The 18,933-nt window shown below is 38.8% G+C and overlaps 2 protein-coding genes across 3 annotated transcripts; both read right to left on the bottom strand.

Annotated features, from left to right (window-relative positions):
• Positions 1 to 27: 27 nt before the first annotated feature.
• LOC114466761 (rho-related GTP-binding protein RhoA-C-like) lies at positions 28 to 5,692 on the bottom strand. The gene is made up of 5 exons (XM_028452477.1): positions 5,590 to 5,692; positions 4,921 to 5,078; positions 2,051 to 2,171; positions 1,820 to 1,950; positions 28 to 1,746 (listed from the first exon to the last, which is right to left on the bottom strand). The coding sequence occupies exons 1-5, from the start codon at positions 5,657 to 5,659 to the stop codon at positions 1,573 to 1,575; spliced, it is 654 nt and encodes a 217-aa protein (XP_028308278.1). The 5' UTR covers positions 5,660 to 5,692; the 3' UTR covers positions 28 to 1,572.
• Positions 5,693 to 6,670: 978 nt separating this feature from the next.
• Positions 6,671 to 18,827, bottom strand: usp21 (ubiquitin specific peptidase 21). Of its 2 annotated transcripts, XM_028453516.1 has the most exons (13): positions 18,694 to 18,827; positions 17,801 to 17,887; positions 17,537 to 17,722; positions 14,467 to 14,523; positions 14,254 to 14,371; positions 13,355 to 13,469; positions 13,132 to 13,251; positions 12,367 to 12,431; positions 12,067 to 12,254; positions 10,437 to 10,515; positions 10,228 to 10,335; positions 7,953 to 8,067; positions 6,671 to 7,215 (listed from the first exon to the last, which is right to left on the bottom strand). In XM_028453516.1, the coding sequence occupies exons 3-13, from the start codon at positions 17,690 to 17,692 to the stop codon at positions 7,122 to 7,124; spliced, it is 1,215 nt and encodes a 404-aa protein (XP_028309317.1). In that variant the 5' UTR covers positions 17,693 to 17,722; positions 17,801 to 17,887; positions 18,694 to 18,827; the 3' UTR covers positions 6,671 to 7,121. The 2 variants fall into 2 exon arrangements, with proteins under 2 accessions (XP_028309317.1, XP_028309316.1); XM_028453515.1 differs by having other exon boundaries at positions 17,537 to 17,887.
• Between the last annotated feature and the right edge of the window lie 106 nt (positions 18,828 to 18,933).

Genomic DNA, 18,933 nt, shown 5'->3' on the forward strand with positions numbered 1-18,933 from the left:
TCTTGTGAGATAACAGACAAAACATCCTTAAAAGCAGTAAACAGATTTATTCAACTGAAAAGATTGTTTTTTTTTTATAAAGCTGTCATCAAACAAAACAACTAAATCCAGAAATATCCCACATAACATAGTATATAAAAACAAAGGCAAACATGTTGTGGCAACTCAACTCCCAACATCCTCTACCTAAACACCTCCACCGTCACCATTCCAATAAATGAGCCAATACAGCATTTCAACTATTCATTTACTTGATAGGAACTAACCACAACAGTAGATTTAAGTAAAAATGATTAAAATGTGCAATAAAGAAAAAGGAACTTAACCATAAAATGTTTGGGAGTACAATAATGACAGAATAATTAAGGTGGGAATGGAGCGATAGGAGTTAAAGGCAAGCATGAAATACACATCAGGCCTTACAGACAAAGCCTTGTAAGACATACAGTACTTACTGAACAAAAACACAAAAGAAAAAGTAATAATCTATAAGGAATAATATTGACTACTCATGACTTTATCCACTGAATATTACAAATCAATACCTGCTATACACAAAAAAAAGAGGTCTTATAAACGTATGTGTTGAACCTGATTGTGCCTCTAGCTTTATGGTACAACGTCTCCTGTAAAGTGAAGGCTTCTGTCACTGTTATTTTAATTACCCAGCTGTGCCATGACACATGATGGCCAATCAGGGGTAACTTTGGCATGGCAACGAGAGAGATTAGGTCGGTCACACAGGTCTTTCCATACATACAAAGATATATGTTACTACACAGGCGCACAATTATATACACACATTCACTGCATGCAGAGCTGCACTGGGAGAAGAGGACAACCATAGTGTTTCATAAACACACTCTGAAGTACAGGTTCAATTATTCAGTATTGGAAAAATATCTCCTCAATTCAGATTAAGCATACCGCTGCATAGTGCCCGAGTCAGAAGGACCAGGAGAAGAGTTCAGCGATGGGGGAGGATTATAATGAATGGACACCACCAATGATGTAAAAAAAAAAATAACCCAAAATCAGAGTTCCAACCTCTCCACTTACATTTCTTGACCATAACTTTCAAGGCACTGCATGGAGGCGTTACTATGTGAGATCCACTGAGACACAATATGAACCCTTACTCAAGTTGGAAATTTAGTTTCATTCCAGGCCTTTTCTTTACTGTATTTGGCCTAAAAAAAAACTAAAAAAAAAACAATATTTTTCTCTTCATACCCAGCATGGCATGCTTTTACCCATACAAGTGTGTAGTCAACGTTAAATTGCCCTCAACCCCAGCACCAATCCTCCAAACCTGGAGATCTGTAAAAAGGTCTGAAGATGTGCGAGAAGAAAAAAACCACAGAAAAAAAAAATGTGCACAAATGTATTTCATAGAACCAGCGCACAGGCCTATCAGGTGGGTTCAGATCTGCTGTAATAGGCTGGCATTATTATGAGATCAGAACTGAGCGTTTACGTGTCATTTCTAGCCCAACCTTAACAAATTACTTTCCTTGTCCGACAACTGGCCTCTTAAACTGTGCTTAAGGAACGACGGCCTGCTGTCAGAGCCTATAACAGAGTGCAAAGGGATCTCTTGGAACGTTTCTTTGCCTGCAGTGCAGCTCTAGTGGCCAACTCAAAGACTTCCCTCACACCATCTTTGGTTTTAGCAGAACACTCTTGGTAACCGTAGGCACCGATGCGGTTTGCCATCTCCTTGCCGTCTTCATACCTCACTGGTTCCTGAAAATCAGTCACAGAAACTGTTTATTTCGTGTCTTTCTTTTTTCACTTCATAAAGTATGACAACACAAACCTGTTTCATTTTTGCCAGCTCCCGTCTGGTGTGCTCGTCATTACGTAGATCTTTTTTATTGCCCACAAGGATAATAGGAACATTTGGGCAAAAGTGTTTGACTTCAGGGGTCCACTTTTCAGGGATGTTCTCTGCAATCAGCAAATAAAAGCACACATTAATAAGCAACAAATATTTATTTTACCTAAATTTCTTTGTAATTTTTATTTTTGCTTTAGACTTTAAAGGCACCTAAACTGTCAGGGCTGTCCACAGAGAAGCACATGAGGATAACGTCTGTGTCGGGGTAGGAAAGAGGCCTCAGTCTGTCGTAATCTTCCTGACCGGCTGTATCCCAAAGTGCGAGCTCCACCTGAAACGGGGCAGGACAAACAAAGAGAATTTTTTGAATAGATTTGTTTTAAATTTGAAATTGGGGAACATTTTTTGTTTTACTTTTTTTTGTTTCAGAAGTGGGAATTTATTGATTATGCATTATGTCAGCTGTAGGTTACCCTCTCGTTACCAGCCAATAACACATTTTCTTTACGTCAGAAGCCAAAATGTTTGGAAAACATTCATAAAATAAATTAGTTATTATGATTTCAACATATCAATATATCATTCCCAGTCATTTTATAATCTTTTTTCACATATGGTCCATGTGGATGCAATCTTTTATTAAATAAAATTTCTTTACATTTAGCCCAAATGTCAGGAAAACACTAATAAATGCATTAAATTCTTAGTTGCTTTTGACATATAATAGATTTGAGTATATATGTATAATAAAACTAAATAAATAAAACTAAATATTGATAAACTTTGTTTACCATCAAAAACTACCAAACACATTGTTAACAGGATTATGTCAAAAGCACTTAACGGACTTTGACTTTTTTTTTTTTAATACCAAAGATAGACCTTATACCATGGAAGATTCCAAAACATTTTGGATCAATAAACTGAATCTGGATCAGATTTAATAATCAATCAATCAATCAATCATTGGCGAAATTCCCAAAACTCATATCTCTGTTAATAATTGACGAACCTTTATGAAATTTGACTCCTTTTTTGTTGGGTTGGGTTACAATTTGGGTTAGTTAGTCCGTAACGTTGTTTAGGATTAGGGTTAGTTAGTCTGTAACATAGTTTAGAGTTAGGGTTAGTTAGTCCTTACCGTAGTTTAGGGTTAGAGTTACGGTTAAGGTTAGTTAGTCTGTAATGTAGTTTAGGGTTAGAGTTACGGTTAAGGTTAGTTAGTCCGTAACGTTGTTTAGGGTTAGAGTTACGTTTGGGTTAGTTAGTCTGTAACGTGGATTAGGGTTAGTTAGTACGTAACGTAGGTTAGTTAGTCCGTAACGTAGTTTAGGGGTTGCGTTAGGGTTAGTTAGTCCCTAAGTTTTGGGGTCGGGTTAGTTAGCCTGTAACATAGTTTAGAGTTAGGGTTAGTTAGTCTGTAACGTAGTTTAGGGTTAGGGTTAGTTAGTCTGTAACGTAGTTTACAGTTAGGGTTAGTTAGTACATAACACAGTTTAGGGTTAGGGATAGTTAGTCTGTAACGTAGTTTAGAGTTAGGGTTAGTTAGTACATAACACAGTTTATTGTTAGGGATAGTTAGTCTAACGTAGTTTAGAGTTAGGGTTAGTTAGTACATAACACAGTTTAGGGTTAGGGATAGTTAGTCTGTAACGTAGTTTAGAGTTAGGGTTAGTTAGTACATAACACAGTTTATTGTTAGGGATAGTTAGTCTGTAATGTAGTTTAGAGTTAGGGTTAGTTAGTACATAACACAGTTTAGGGTTAGGGATAGTTAGTCTGTAACGTAGTTTAGAGTTAGGGTTAGTTAGTACGTAACGTAGGTTAGTTAGTTCGTAATGTAGGTTAGGGTTAGTTAGTCCATAACGTAGGTTAGTTAGTCCGTAACATAGTTTAGAGTTAGGGTTAGTTAGTCCGTAACGTAGTATAGGGGTAGGGTTACGGTTAGGGTTAGTTAGTCCGTAACTTAGTTTTGGGGTAGGGTTAGTTAGTCTGTAACGTAGTTTAGAGTTAGGGTTAGGTAGTACGTAACATAGGTTAATTAGTTTGTAATGTAGGCTAGGGTTAGTTCATCCGTAAGGTAGGTTAGGGTTAGGGTTAGGTAGTCCGTAACTTAGTTTAGGGGTAGGGTTACAGTTAGGGTTAGTTAGTCCGTAACGTAGTTTTGGGGTAGGGTTAGTTAGTCTGTAACGTAGTTTAGAGTTAGGGTTAGGTAGTACGTAACATAGGTTAATTAGTTTGTAATGTAGGCTAGGGTTAGTTCGTCCGTAAGGTAGGTTAGGGTTAGAGTTAGTTAGTCTGTAACGTAGGTTAGGGTTAGTCCGTAACGTAGTTGACGTATTAATACAAACGGAAGTACAAGTGCACAGTGTCTCATTGGCCAGTTCAGGTCATGTGGTGCACCTATCATGTTACGTAAACTGGAAAATTAGGGGCGTTGCGTATGGATAGAATGCCGGTATATTGATCACCATGGCTGTTGATACAAAAATGTGTCAATAGACTGCCAGTCTATTCATACGCAGCACCCCTCATTGGCCAGTTTAGGTGACGTGATAGTTCCGTCAGTTTTATTTTAGCTCATATTTATTTTTAGCTACCCCGCTAACCCTTTTATTTTAGCCCTAACCCTTACCCAGGAAATACCCTAAAATTTTAATTTGTTCGTATATGTATTTTTAAAGGTGGAATTTGCCGTGTTAAATATGTTAAAATGAAAAAATATATATGACACAGGCGGGATTTGAACCCACGGCAGCGGAAGGAAGAATTCTTGAGTCAGGCGCCTTAGACCACTTGGCCATCCTAACATAGTCCTCGGGGCTATGGATACTTTTCTGTATCAATAGGCACTTCCTATATTAATACGTGCTACGTATTGATAGCCACTGCCTTATAAAAACCTGATCAAGTCTGATTTTTTTTTTAAAAGCAAGTTTTAAATATGACCAAAACAAGCAGTTCAAAGACATCGTCATAAACAAACAAAGTGTGGAGTTTTGTTCAGTGCTGTAATTTATCATGTAAACCATACCCTGACGATTAGACATTTAGCACGTCATATTTTCAGGATTTCTCACCTGTTTGCTGTCCACTTCAATATCCGCCACATAGTTCTCAAACACAGTGGGGACGTAGACCTCTGGGAACTGGTCCTTACTGAAGACGATGAGCAGACACGTCTTTCCACAAGCACCGTCTCCAACTATCACTAACTTCTTCCTGATCGCAGCCATCTCTGCAAAACAGACATATCAAGGTGTTGCTTCAAATAATTCATTCCCGCTACAAGACAAAATATTTACTTTCTAAACCTGTAGAGCCTGTACAGTAAAGTTGCGTTTTGTTGGCATATGTTGCAAGTAACGGTGCAGCAACATTAGCCTAAACAGGCTTTCTTTATAGAATGGACTTCGCATACGGAACTGATATTTTGTGTACATATTTGGTAATGTAAAAAAAAAAAAAGCCGTGAGCTACAGTATGTTGAGTTTTCAGGCGGTTTGAGACATATTGTCCGGACATTTCCGTGCTCTGCTCTCACTGCTGTATTTGCTCGGCCTGTCAAACCGAGCAGCAGCGTCTGCTAGCAGCAAAGCTAGCGGTGTTTGCCGACGTTTGGATAGCTGTTATTACACGGTATACTCTGCTAACTCACAACCACAGTAGTCACCACATTACCACCACTCAACTGTGACATGAATACGAGTCAACCTGTGTCTTAAAGGCTGTCGGTAGAGTTTGATTACCTTGACGTTTCTCAGTCTGCCTCTGCTCTTCCTGACCGACAAAGAGGCTCCGCCCACCGCTTGTACGCATGTGCAATAATCGTCACAAACCGCAGGCCCTGCTGACTTTTTTCTTTTAAATCAAACTTTATTAGCACACACACACACACAAAACTTGTAAACAGTCCATTCTGATGTAAAAAAATCAAGATGTGCGTTGATAAAAATTAAGAACAACAAAAAAAGAACATTCGTCGCATTCCCTTAGCAAATAAAAATAAATCTTTGCGCTTAATTATATTGCACAGCCCTCTCGCATTAAAAGACACAAAGAATACACTGGAACAAACACACAAAGTCAATACTCTGTGTTAACTATAGACTGGTTGGGTGATGCAGCATCACAATCTGCACCAATCTATAGTATTATAACTAGGCAAAGAGAGTAAACAACAACAAAGTAAGCCTACAGCTGGTTGTTTTGGTTTTTTCATTCTAAAATTGAAAGGGAAAACATTTCAAGTTTCAAATCAAGTTTTACTTCTAAAGCACTTTACAACAACCAAAATTGACCAAAGCGCTGTACATGATAAAAAGAATGCAATTTAAAAACAGCATAATATATAAGTAAAAACAGACCATTATCACATTTAAAACAAGTGCCACAGAACTATGTACCAATGCCTTTCTACACAGATGAGTCTTTAGCTTTGAACAGGGCCAGGTCTTTGATGGCACAGAGGGAAACCTTCTTCACCAATTATCTTAAAAATAATCGTGATTTAAGAAAAAGTTTAACAACAACAGAAGTCACCCTTTTGTCTGCTTTCGTACGACGAGGGATGCTTCATGATGATACAGGACGTCGGGGCCTTTGGCGCCGAATTCCTGACTCGACGAGGGAAAGAAGTACAGTTAATAACTTAATTCAGGCCAATGACAATTAATCAATCACTTCTTCTTATGTTATAGTCTGCATACAACCTTTCACTTTAACATAAATAAACACAAGATGGAATAAAATTGTCAGATCATTTAGATTTTATTTCCTGTTTTAAATACAGTACAAATGCAACGAAATACATTAAAGTGTGGTGTTCACCTGTCATGTACAAATACAAAACAATTGAGTGATATATTACTGAAACATAAATGTTAAAAAAAAGAACACAGTTTTTGTATTTATTGCCAACGTTACGTACAACTGAAGATTCTTCTTATGAGCAAGCATGGTATGCAGTAATATTGAGAGCTCTGCATCGTGTGAGTACTTTGTTCCCTCCTGCCTGTAACTAGGCCACACAGACTCAGGGCTGCAGTCAGCCTCAGCAGCCTCAGCTCTTTTACAGAGGCAGGGATCATCTTCTCACGCCCCCTGTAAAGTAAGCCTGACTTTGCTCTCACTCCTCTCAGAGGTCAGCTGAGGGCAACGCTTATTGAAAAGTGATCAGTTTATCGATGGGAGAGACACAAAACTCCTGCCTCTATTGGTTTCTATGGACACTGGAGGTGCAGTTGCTGTGATTGGTTGTCTGGTTCAGCCAGTCCTGGGTCTATTTCCTGACAGAAGCAGTGCTGTTGCTGCGCTGGTAGAACAGAACGTAGGCTTGATTGGTCTGGAGCTGGCTCTCAGTGACTGGGGTCACACTGCAGGTGGACAGATGGTGGGGCGGGATTAGAATCATCCTCAAATTGAAAAAAAGAAATCTCTACGGCATTTTTTTTGGATGCAGGGTTGGGGTCAATTACATTTTTCAATTACAATTATGTCTTCAATTATCCATGCTCAATTAAAACTCAACTATGATTACAATGACCAGCATTTTTTTTCCAATTACAATTAAAATTATTACTTTCCCCTGAAAGTCAATTGCAATTAGGTTCTCAATTACTAAAGTTCAATTACAATTTATCACAATCAATGAGCCTTTAATAAATTCTTGTGTCAGCTTTTTGTGAGGTCAGTTTTGACCCAAAACAATATTATCTATATCATCTAATTAGTTTTTTTTAATTTCTTGGTAACCTTGTTCGGTTTCTTTATCCATAAAAAAATACTGTGTGGGCGTCTGAGCCTTTTTTCTGTATACGCCTAGATTTAAATTACAATTGACATTTTTTATAGAATGTTAATGCCAATTGTAATTACAAAGTCAATTATCTGAACTCAATTACAATTCAATTATGATTACAACAACAGCAACATATTTTTAAAATTACAATTACAGTTATAATTACGCAATAACTGTAAGGAATGATCCATTACGCAATTACAATTATAATTGACCCCAACCCTGGTTGGATGCATACAGATTTTAACACCGACTTCACACAAAATAGTGCAGAGGAAGATGTAAAGGGTGTCGATGCTGTGCCGGTCTCACCTTGAGTCGTTGTAGAAACACCAACCATTTCCATCAGAGCAGCAGGCGGTGTAATGCCCCATGTTTACCGTGCCAGCATGATTACATATTGCATATAAGTCATACAGGACTGAACCTGTGGGAACAGGTACACACAGTGATTAACTTCCCATTATAGAAACTCTGTAAAGATGCTTTTAAATGCCATGAATTAAACTCATGGTAAACATATTCATTGTCTAAATACACTGATCAAAGCCAGAGTGAATTTGAACTAATGGTATCTTTATCTCTCGAGTTTGTTCTGTCTGTCTGTCGGTCTCAAAAACAATTATGTAAATATATCTTTAAAAACACAACAGGTATGCAAATTCTCAAACATAAAGGCCCTATGCTACGAATCTAGATAATTATATCCTGGATTAATCTCCGTTAGCGGGCTTCAACTAACCAAACATTCCCTGTCAGAGAGAAGCTGTCCTACGACAGTCGATCACAACAAGCTGATTTAAGGCAAGTGTTTTCAGCCTCGGTGTACATGCGCGTTCACATGAAAGGGGGTGGAGATTGCAGCGCCTGACCAATCACTACAATGGAGAAAACTGGCAGTGCGAGCGTCTTCACAGGAAGGAAGAGCTTATGACCTTAAACAAATACAATGAATTTAAATCCATGATGACAGCGAAGAGCAGAGGCGGAGCTTTTATACGCGCTCAGATCTGATCCACTTCATAACTTGGTAACGATCAGGTTAGGTGTTGCTTAAGTTTAAAATTATGAATAATTAAAATCCGTAATTCCGGCCAAAAACAACACTGTTGTTACAGAAAAGGCAGGAATGAAAGAATCCAGGCAGGAAGCTGCTGACACTGTAAAAGCGTAATAATATTCCTCATATTAATCCATTGGATGGGATATCCCATTCAATAGATTCATATCATAAATAATGTGACGCTTTTACGCATTTACAGAGTCAGGTGATGAAGCCTGTGTCTCGATTCGTATGCGTGGATGAGTGAAGACTTATATATTAATGAATTCATTGAATTAATATGACTTCACACTTCCGCGCGTACGATCGAGACACAGGCTTCATCAGCTGACTATAGATCAGTCCATCAGATATAAATCTATATCTTTCCTAAAGTATGTCATTGGTAAATGAAAGGATTGCAGAGAATTTTTAGACATTGATGCTGTGTGGATCTGATCTGTCAGCTGTATACTGTTAGATCAGATCCACAAAGTGACGTGTTCACACATCACCTCTTATTGGACAGCTCGCTTTCTAAAAGAACGGATTGGTCAGGAGGCGGGACTTTATCACTCGCTAAGATCCTTGCCAGAGCAAAACCTGCTTGTGAATCAGGTTAGTCGTTCAGCATAAGTTTCCATGGTGATTTAGCTCAGTAAGATATTAGCGAGCTTCGTAGTTCAGCACACACTGATTAAACCCTGGAAGTTAGCGCGATAAGAGGTAATCTCGCTTCATAGCATCCCTCCAAAAAGTGCTAAATTAATAAACAATGTCAGTATTTTCAATACATAATGCATATCCTGCAAAACAAAAATAGTTTTCTTTATATTAGATATTAATTATTATCAAGATAATAAAAAATCCTGCGGGTACATTCAATGTTCATGTTGTTTTTAATCAAATAATTTGCCTGACTCTGACCAGTGTTATAACTGGTTCATTTAGTTTTTTTTTAATGGACATTTATCCCACAATATCAAAGCTCTTCTACCCTGTGAGGTTTGGGTATTTATCAGCTTAAGACAGATTTTTTTTTTAAAAAGAAGAGTGAATGGTTTCTCCCACCTTTAGCAGAAACCAACAGGATGCGGCTGCAGAGGAAGAGCCTCAGTATTTTTAGAGAATGCATCTTTTCTTTCTAACTGCCTTTTTTCGGTTCCTTATCCAGGGTGCATGAGACGATCAACTCGTAAAGCGTGGGGCTGCAGGGCAACCAGGTGTAATGTAACGTTTGTGATTGTGGTCTTTAAACCATGGGTAGACTTTTTGGCCTCGTACGCTCATGGGTTAAATTTGTAATCATTTTATTGGTGTTTACAGCTAAACGTTTAGCTCTTTTTACCCTAAGAATTAAAAAATAAATAGTTGTTTTTCAGATTCTTTGATTTTTTTTTTTAGCCAGCAGTTATATCACCAGACAACACATTCATTATTGAACATAAACTTAAGACCATTTTATCATCCTGCACCTTTTAATGAATTTAATTTTGAACACAACATGGATGACTTTAAAATGCAAGAAAATAACGTAGTTATTACCGCAGTCAACGGGTCCATAGGGTCCGAGGTCCAGGTTAGTGAGAGGGAAAGACACATAAACGGTGCTTTTACTGATCGACCATTTTGACATGGTAAAACGATTCAGATCTAAAGGAGACTGTTAAGAAACATCATTACATGCTTCAGATTGACAGAATAACATCAGCTATCAATGATCATATACAGTCAGACTGGGTTGCCAAGGATACGGAGGACTATAACTTGGGGAAACCTCTGGATGGACAGGCGCTTGGTGCACTCAGTTCTCCTGTTACACCTCTCACACATCTAAAGATATACAAACAGACAAACATTACAACATTAAAATTATACTTTTATACGACACGATTTTGTTAGATCTATTACATCTTTTTTTAATAGTTTGCAACTTTGCCAGGTCTGTAATTGTTTTTGCCTGTAACTTTGCTCGTTTTTCACTTTAATTAGCCTACAACCTGCGTCCTTGAAGTGAGAAGGGATGGATAATTAGAATATATTGATTCTAACACTAATCAAACCGATCAGTTAAAAGGGAGGCTGGGTATCACCTCCTATTGCTAATGATGGTAAAATCTTTAAAAATAAATTCAATAATATCTAAAAACATAATTTGGCTGAGAGAAAATAATGATGAGGTTTTACTTCTTTTTTTTTTGTCTCACACTCATGCAATTATTCCCTGATTTCAGTCACAAGTCCACAGCCCCAATAAACACAATAGACTACCCAGTAAAAAAAGCACACAGGGAGAACATGCAAACCAGCACAGAGAGCAATAATCCTGCATACTCCACATAGCAACTAAACTTACAACATACAGTGTTCATTTTGTCAACTAAAAGATTTTGTCATATATAGTTTTTTTTTTCTCCAACTGACAATAACTAGACTATAACTATTAAACAAAAAGACATAGTCATCAGCATCCCCCGCCAGATTGGTTGTCATTATAATTCACAATCTTTTCCTAAATGTCTTAAATATAAGAACTTAGATGTATACATAAGAAAATATTATCACATCAGAATATAAAATCACGAACTATCTTAAATGGTTTCTGAGAAAAGCTGTCCCCTTTGAAGATACCTCGAACAGAGTAAAAAAAAAAAAACAACAGCACAAGGGCAATAACTCTGGAAAAAAATAATTGTGTGCTTCTCATTTTCGAACTCCATCAAGGTATTAATACCCTGAAATCACACACCAAATGTAGTTATCCTATCTTAAAAGGTTTCTGAGAAAAGCGGTCCCCTTTGAAGATACCTCGAACAGAGTCCAAAAAAACGGAACAAGGGAAATAACTCCGCAAAAAATAATTGCGCAATTCTCATTTTCGAACTCCATCAAGGTATTAATACCCTAAAGCCACACACCAAATGTGGTTATATCCCCCTTCACACTTTGTGGCGGGGGATAAAAAATACAAGTTGCTGAAAACTGTATTAAAAATGTATAATATTAATAAAATTTTCATTGACTCGTAAAATTGAAACCATAATTTCATCACATGGGACAAAATCCTGATCCTGTGATCATGCGCATTTATCACATCAATCTGTCTGTGTGTGTATTTACAAACATCAAACCATCCAATATCAGGTTGATAAATGGTAATTGAATCTTTAAAAATGCATAAACTCATACTTTATATTTTAGTCCACTATATCTGTAGCAGATTTAGTCGACTAAAATCACAATGTCATGTAGTTGACTAAAAGTAGACTATAGCTGAAATAGTCTAAATATTGACATTATGCATTTTAGTCACAAGACTATGACTAAAACTACATTTTAAAAACATTGGTCAAAAGTAACACTTATTTGTTTTTTTCCATTCACCGGTGAATTGTCCCTGTCCAGTTTCTCCTCCTGAGAAAAGAGATCCAGGCACTGCCTCAGCGTCACCTCTCCAGTGGAGCTTCTCTTAGGGATGGGCAGTGACAGATCACAGAACACATCAAATGTGTTGGAGTGGTGTGAACACATGGAGCAGTGCAGCGAGCTCCTCAGCTGACCCGAGAACAGATCTGCCAGAAAAATAGAATGAGGAGAGGTCACACCTTGATGGAAATCAAACTACAAAGAAAATAAATGTGTTTTTTTTTTTTTTTCATTTTTTTCACGGTATGTACTTCTTACCAACTATTCTGCTGTCATCTCTCTCTCGGTGCTTCTTCCACATGACAGATGCCTCTTCTGAAAGTCTGTTGCAGAAGAAGACATTTAATCCTGCTATTATCCTCAAATATTACTGACCCTTGGGGTCAATCTTAATCTAAAATGTTAAATCTAAATGTCACGGGTGAAACTAAATATTTAGCTAATATGCAAATTCACAGTTTAGATTTAGCATTTAACATTTAGATTCAGATTTAACATTGACATTTAGCATTTAGATTTAACATTTACATTTCATTGTAACATTTAGATTTAACACAGACATTGTGATTATATTTTTACAAGAAAAAAAATTATCACAAATTTCACAAACATTGTTGTAAATCTGGTCAAAAGTAACATAAAAATATATAAGTATATATAGGTATAAACTTTGCACCTGCAGGTGTGGGGATGTAAAGTCACACATGGGTCACACACAGACAGACATGCTTTACACAGCTAAAACAGCTTAGGGTCAAATTGACCCCAGAGGAACACCAATGTGTGCAATATCAGCACATTGAAAATATATTAACAAGGTCATTTTATGCTTCATGAGTTGTACTCATCAAATTAGGAAAAGTCATGAAATATGAAGCAAAAAACCCAAAACAAACAAAGTCAGCTATTATTTTTTGAGTTAAAAACATTGAATAGGGTCAAATTGACCCCAAGGATAATAGGAGGGTTAAACATGGACATGGACGTTGAAAGATTGAGTAGTAAATTAAAACACCAACGTACCGAAATCTGGCATATTTCTGTTCCGAGTCGTTGTGGATTCTCCTGATGTACGGCCTGCGGTTTATTTCCGTGTGCAGCTTGTCCAGTAGAAACCTGAGGAACTCCTGAGCGTCCTGTTGACTGGATTAAAACACAAAACACTGAAAAGTGATAAATCACTGCAAGCAAGCTTTGAAGGAAGATATTATTAAACAGGAGGATAAAATAAAGACCAAGTTTTCACCTGTAACCACTGAAGTAAGGCACAACTTCTCTAAAAACACTGTAAAACTTCCTGGGATTTACAACTGTGCCTCCGTCATTGGCGTCCCAAAGGCCTGACAGCACCTGAGAAAAAGCTGGTACAAGACAACAAGTGAACAAAAAGAGGTGAGTAAGAAAAGAGGGACCATATGTTTAAACCCTGAGGTTTAGGTTGATGTGCATCTAGGCTGGAAATTATAAAAACAAAAGTTGGACAAGAATCAAACAACAACACTACTTCATACCAAATACATTTGTTTTCAACAGAAAAAAGTGGTTTAGGGGTTTAGTTACTCTTTAATGCAGGGGTCACATACTCATTTTAAATCAGGGGCCAAATATAACCCAGTTTGATCTCAAGTGGGCCACAGATTACATGCGGGAAAACAAGGAATTTCTACAATAATATGCCCTACTTTGCACTTCCACCTTTAAATGATAAGTAAAGTATGTAAAGCACAGACAATATCCAAGCAGTAAGTGACAGATATCAGTCCCTGCAGGATCATCACCTTGATTTTGTGATGAATTTTTATTTAATTTGGGGAAATGTTGTGGAATAATTTGAGTTAAATTGCAGGATTTTGGGGAAAAATTGAGAGCTCTTTCAACAATTTGCTTTTGAAAACGATTGCCATCATGTGATATATACTGTACATGGGACAACTATGTGAGCTGGCAAATATTGTAAAGTTTCATTGAATTTGTGTATTTTGAGGGACTGCAAAATTTACATAATTGGTAATTTACACATTGATTCTTCATGTTGTTTCTATCATTTTTACTTGCTGCTGCGGGCTGAATTGGATGCCCTAAAGGGCCGGAATTGGCCCCCGGGCCTTGAGTTTGGCACATGTGCTTAAATGAGCAGAAACATACCATCCATGAGCAGAGGCTCATCTTTAGAAAACTTCTCCTGCTTGTAAGACTTGAGGAGGCAGTAGTCTCGCAGGCAGCACGTATGAGACAAACACTGAACCACCGCATTTAGGAAACACTAAACACAAATAGAGTCACAAATAGGTGAGGATGTTCGTTTAAAAGTCCAATTGGATAATTATTTAAAGGGCTTCAATACATCTTAAGACTTACTGTGTTTCCGATGTTCCTAAGGCCAACTCTTCCACTTCCTATGGTGAGTTGCTCTTTCTGTGACAGAAAATAAACAGTATTTGAAAATTGACACAAGTACAGCACTTGGAATATACATTAATGAAAGTCTGACAACAATATTTGATTGACCATTAAAGGATTGAACATTTCTATCCGGGGTAATAATTTATGGAAGAAAATACAGATAAAATCACATCTATAGAATAGGGGTGTCAAAATTAGTCTGTGAGAAAATGTGGAAAAGTCTGAACTCATGAAATGCAGTAGTTGCATACAAGTAACCAATCAGGAGCTGGAGACCTGGTTGGCTGCTGTGGATAAGTATGGCCTCCCTGGCAAGTTCAAGGCCTGGATTTACCAGTATGGCATTCTCCCTTGGATCCCCTGGCCCCTCTTGGTCTATGAATGCCCCATTTCAACAGTGGAAGGCTTCGAGATGAGGGTCAGCAGGTTTCTCCGCAGGTGGCTGGGACTGCCGCGAAGCCTGAGCAGCATTGCTCTATACGGGCAAAGCAACAAGCTGAAGCTCCCCATGAGCAGCCTAAGCAAAGAGTTCATGGTGGCTCGGTCCAGGGAGCTGCTCCAAAACCGGGAGTCTAACGACCCAAAGATCACCAAGGCTGAGATCAAGGTCCGGACGGGACGGAAGTGGAGAGCTGCTGTGGCTGTGGACTTTGCAGAGTCAAAGCTGCGGCAGAGGGTACTGGTGGGCAAATTGGCACAAGGAAGAGCTGGCCTGGGTAGCGGTAGAACAACTCACTATAACAAAGCACAGGGGAGAGAGAGGATGTCGCTGATCCTCGAGGATTTGTGAGCAGGAGTAGAGGAGAAGCGGGCCAGCCAGATGGTGGGAATGCGGCAGCAGGGAGCCTGGATGAGATGGGAGCAAGCTCTGGAGCGTAAAGTTACATGGACCGAGCTGTGGAAAGCTGAGCCCCACCAAATAAAATTGTTGATCCAGGCGATTTATGAAGTGCTGCTGAGCCCATCCAACCTCTGCATCTGGGGGAAGGCGGAGACACCCGCTTGCCCCTTCAGCCAGAGGAGAGGAACCTTGTAGCACATCCTCAGCTGCTGTCTGAAAGCCCTGGGTGAAGGGCGCTACCATTGGAGACACGACCAGGTCCTGAAGGCAATAGCGAATTCCATCTGCTGCGAAAGTAGCCACAGCAAGAGCCTTGGCCCAATGAAGAAAAGCATCACTATTGTCAGAGCTGGGGAGAAGATTGCAGTGGTCACCCGAAATACCTCCCCTGGCCTGTTGACAACGACGCGTGATTGGGAGCTGAAGGTTGACCTGGGGGAGCAACTAAAGTTCCCAGAAGGGCAAGAACGACTTTGAGGTCAGACATTGTTCTTACCTCAGCGTAAGTGTGCGTTGGGAGGACAGAATGGAGGAAGCCCATGAGAGGAAGAGGACAAAGTACTCCAAGCTAGTGGAGGAATGCCAGAGCAATGGTTGGCGGGCAAGATGACAGTCCATCAAAGTGGGATGCAGAGGATTTGCGGGCCAGTCTCTCTGCAGGGCCTACAAGATGCTGGGTATCGCAGGGGCCAGCCAGCAAAGGGCCATCAAGTTGGCTACCGACGTAGCAGAAGTGGCGTCAAGGTGGCTGTGGTTCAGAGGCACGTAGGGTAGCGCTACCTGGGCACAAGCTGGGGCTTGATCAGCCCCGGCTGGGTCGCCTGGGGGAGGGGGTCTGATTGTTGAAAGACCCAAAACCCCGTGATCCCAGGTTACATCCCTAATGATGTGTCCAGGGGCACCACAAGTGGTATTTAAGAACTATCGATGTTTTCCTGGAGTTTTGACTATACTGTATACTGTATAAAGCCCCTGGATTCATCTTTTCCTGAGTTGTGAAAGTTTACCATCCACTGCATTATAACATTTGTAGGATGCACAAGTATCTTGTTTAAAAAAGTGAATCAATTAAAAGTAATTACATTTAATGAAACATAAGCCCTCAGACAGCGTAAACCTCTGCCAAGCACCAAATCTCCTTTTTGCCAAATATATTATTTGCAGTTATCTGGATCAGTGATCCTGATCATGGTACAATGATCATTCACATTTTAAAGGCTTGGAAGAAATTTACAGTAGGTCCAAATGTATGAGTACCCCCCATTTAAAAAAAATAAAAAATGTGATGAAATGTGCTGGACCTGAGCCGATTTAAACTCAGTAGTGTAATTAAGGAACCAACCCAACTTAACCGAGTCAATTTTCATAATGATCGGTCATTAGACACTGAGATAGAAATTATAATAATGATAAACTGATCCAGAATCAGTAGATTGATCCCAATACCCTTTCATGGTGTAAGGCCTATCTGTGGTTGAAAAAAATCAAAGTCTGTTAAGTTCTTATAACGTAAACCTGCTAACATACTGTATGTTTGCAGGTTTATGTTAAAAGTATGACATACAAACAAATAATACATCAAACAAACAATAACAATAAATAACAATAGTAAACAAATAAATATTGTTTTTAACTTTGTAAAGCACTTCGAGCTGCATTGTTTTTTGTATGAAAAGCCCAATTTAAAACAGTATTGACTGAGTGTTGAAATAAATGCCGGTGAGAAAATAACCTCTGAAGAGGAGGTAAAAAGAAATCAAATTTGATGAAATTATCTAGATAAATAGCGTACAGTCTCATCGATATTTTCAGATGTGAGTGTATTTCTCATTGTATTTCAGGTTTAGTGTATATTACGATAGTGTTCAACATTTTGACCTCTGCCTGTACTCATGTTACATGTGACTGTCCAAGTTAGTGTATGTGCTTATGTAACTTTGTCAGGACAGATTTACCCTCATTATCTTATTAGTATAACAAGAGAGGCTAAAAGGAGGTCAGTCTCCAGTATTCATCCTATTATAGACCAAGGAAGTGCTGACGGCTTCTTAAACACGTGTGTTATTGTGTTATTTGTCTTTGTCCTCTGGAAACCATGCACTCCATAAAAAGAAATAAACCATTTTAAAGTAATGCCAGTTCATAGCTCTCAATGCATCACTAGTTATGTTGTGTTGTCCATACCTCATTGTCAGTGACCAGCAGCAGGCCCATCAGGGACGTGTAGAGAACGGACTGTGAGATGTCTGTTGTTTCTCTCTGGATCCCCTTCTGAGACACCAGCGTTCTACATAGAGCCTCACAGGAACCCTCCACATTAACGCCGCTGGCTCCGGGCATTCTGATCTCCTCTTTAATCTCTAAAGAACTCTGAGATCCCGCACTATTATATAGAGGTCCTTCCCAAAGAGATATGTCAGGTGGTCTGCAGCGGAAAAAGGATCAAACCTGTAGTTGTTTTCATGTGCAGGGTCAAAGGTCAGAAGGATGAGGTGTCAGCCAAGGAGCATCCAGACCAAAACTGTTGGCCTGTCACTGAAAAAAGTCAGATGGAGAGCTTTCATTATTTTTCCATGGCATTTCCCTATTAGAAAACAATTAAAAAAAAAAAAAAATAAATAAAAAATATATATATGTATATTTTTGTATATATATATATAATTTAGGTTGCTTCTCTCTGTTATCTCTAAAGACCTGTTAGCTGCATGTCACTATGACTCAACACCAACACACCCACATTTAGTTGATAACACATAAAAGCTCAGAAATCACAGTTGTAGGGTTTGGACTGTTGTGTGACTGATAAGTAGCCCAAACGTCTTGCACCAACCAAACTATTGTACGGGGTACACTCAGCCCAAGAAGATAAAATGTCTTCTCCCATTTCTCAGGACACTCTTGTTTCTGATACTCGCCTGTGTGAGAGCTGTTCTGTTTGCGGGAACAGCAGGCCTGCTGCTAATTGTGACTTGTGAATAAACTCCACTGAACAATATTATTACTCTTGCCATCTTTCCTCAAAGCTGTTCAATTAAAAGATCTGGTTGAAATGTTGAGGAAAAAAAAAAAAAAAACGTACACTTTGAACGAGGCTCTCCCAAATGAATCCTTAGATCTGCATCATATTTTATTCCATCAACAAGCACAAAAGTTCAAAAAGTCTTTACCCCTGTATTTGTTAAGGACGCCTCTACCCCATGTTAGACCAGTCACAGTCAATTCAGTGATTAAGATCCTACAGACACCAAAGCACTCCTTTTACGATGCTTTAATTAACATTTGAGAAAGTTGGTATATACCAAAATAGAAACATATCAGCAAACAGGAGAATATGGACTCACCTCATCAGCTGCTCTCACCATCTGTGAACACACTGTCCCCATCATCTGCCGAGCTGTTAAAAATGCATAAGGGAACGTCTACTGTTTCACAATGTGTGTGTGGACTTGAACTGAAAGTCTACCTCTCCTCTGCCCTGACACCGGTGTCAGAGAGAGTGAGAAAGAAGGGGGGAGGGATGTAATCACCTCTAATCTTTTCTCTCAACACCTTATTGAGGCCTACGTTTGTATATCGTTCAA

This window comes from Gouania willdenowi, chromosome 7 (genome assembly GCF_900634775.1).
Source record: "Gouania willdenowi chromosome 7, fGouWil2.1, whole genome shotgun sequence".
NCBI classification, from domain to species: Eukaryota; Metazoa; Chordata; class Actinopteri; order Blenniiformes; family Gobiesocidae; genus Gouania; species Gouania willdenowi.

Bases quoted from the DNA above. Each gene is read 5' to 3' on its own strand.
- LOC114466761 (XM_028452477.1), bottom strand. From the start codon at position 5,659: ATGCGTACAAGCGGTGGGCGGAGCCTCTTTGTCGGTCAGGAAGAGCAG. The intron at 5,079-5,589 runs GTAATCAAACTC...TCTGTTTTGCAG, and splicing joins GCAGACTGAGAAACGTCAAG to AGATGGCTGCGATCAGGAAG. The intron at 1,951-2,050 runs GTGCCTTTAAAG...TGCTGATTGCAG, and splicing joins GGACAGCCCTGACAGTTTAG to AGAACATCCCTGAAAAGTGG.
- usp21 (XM_028453516.1), bottom strand. From the start codon at position 17,692: ATGCCCGGAGCCAGCGGCGTTAATGTGGAGGGTTCCTGTGAGGCTCTA. The intron at 10,516-12,066 runs GTGAATGGAAAA...GTATATCTTTAG, and splicing joins TGGACAGGGACAATTCACCG to ATGTGTGAGAGGTGTAACAG. The intron at 8,068-10,227 runs GTAATAACTACG...CTGTTCCCACAG, and splicing joins CTATGGACCCGTTGACTGCG to GTTCAGTCCTGTATGACTTA.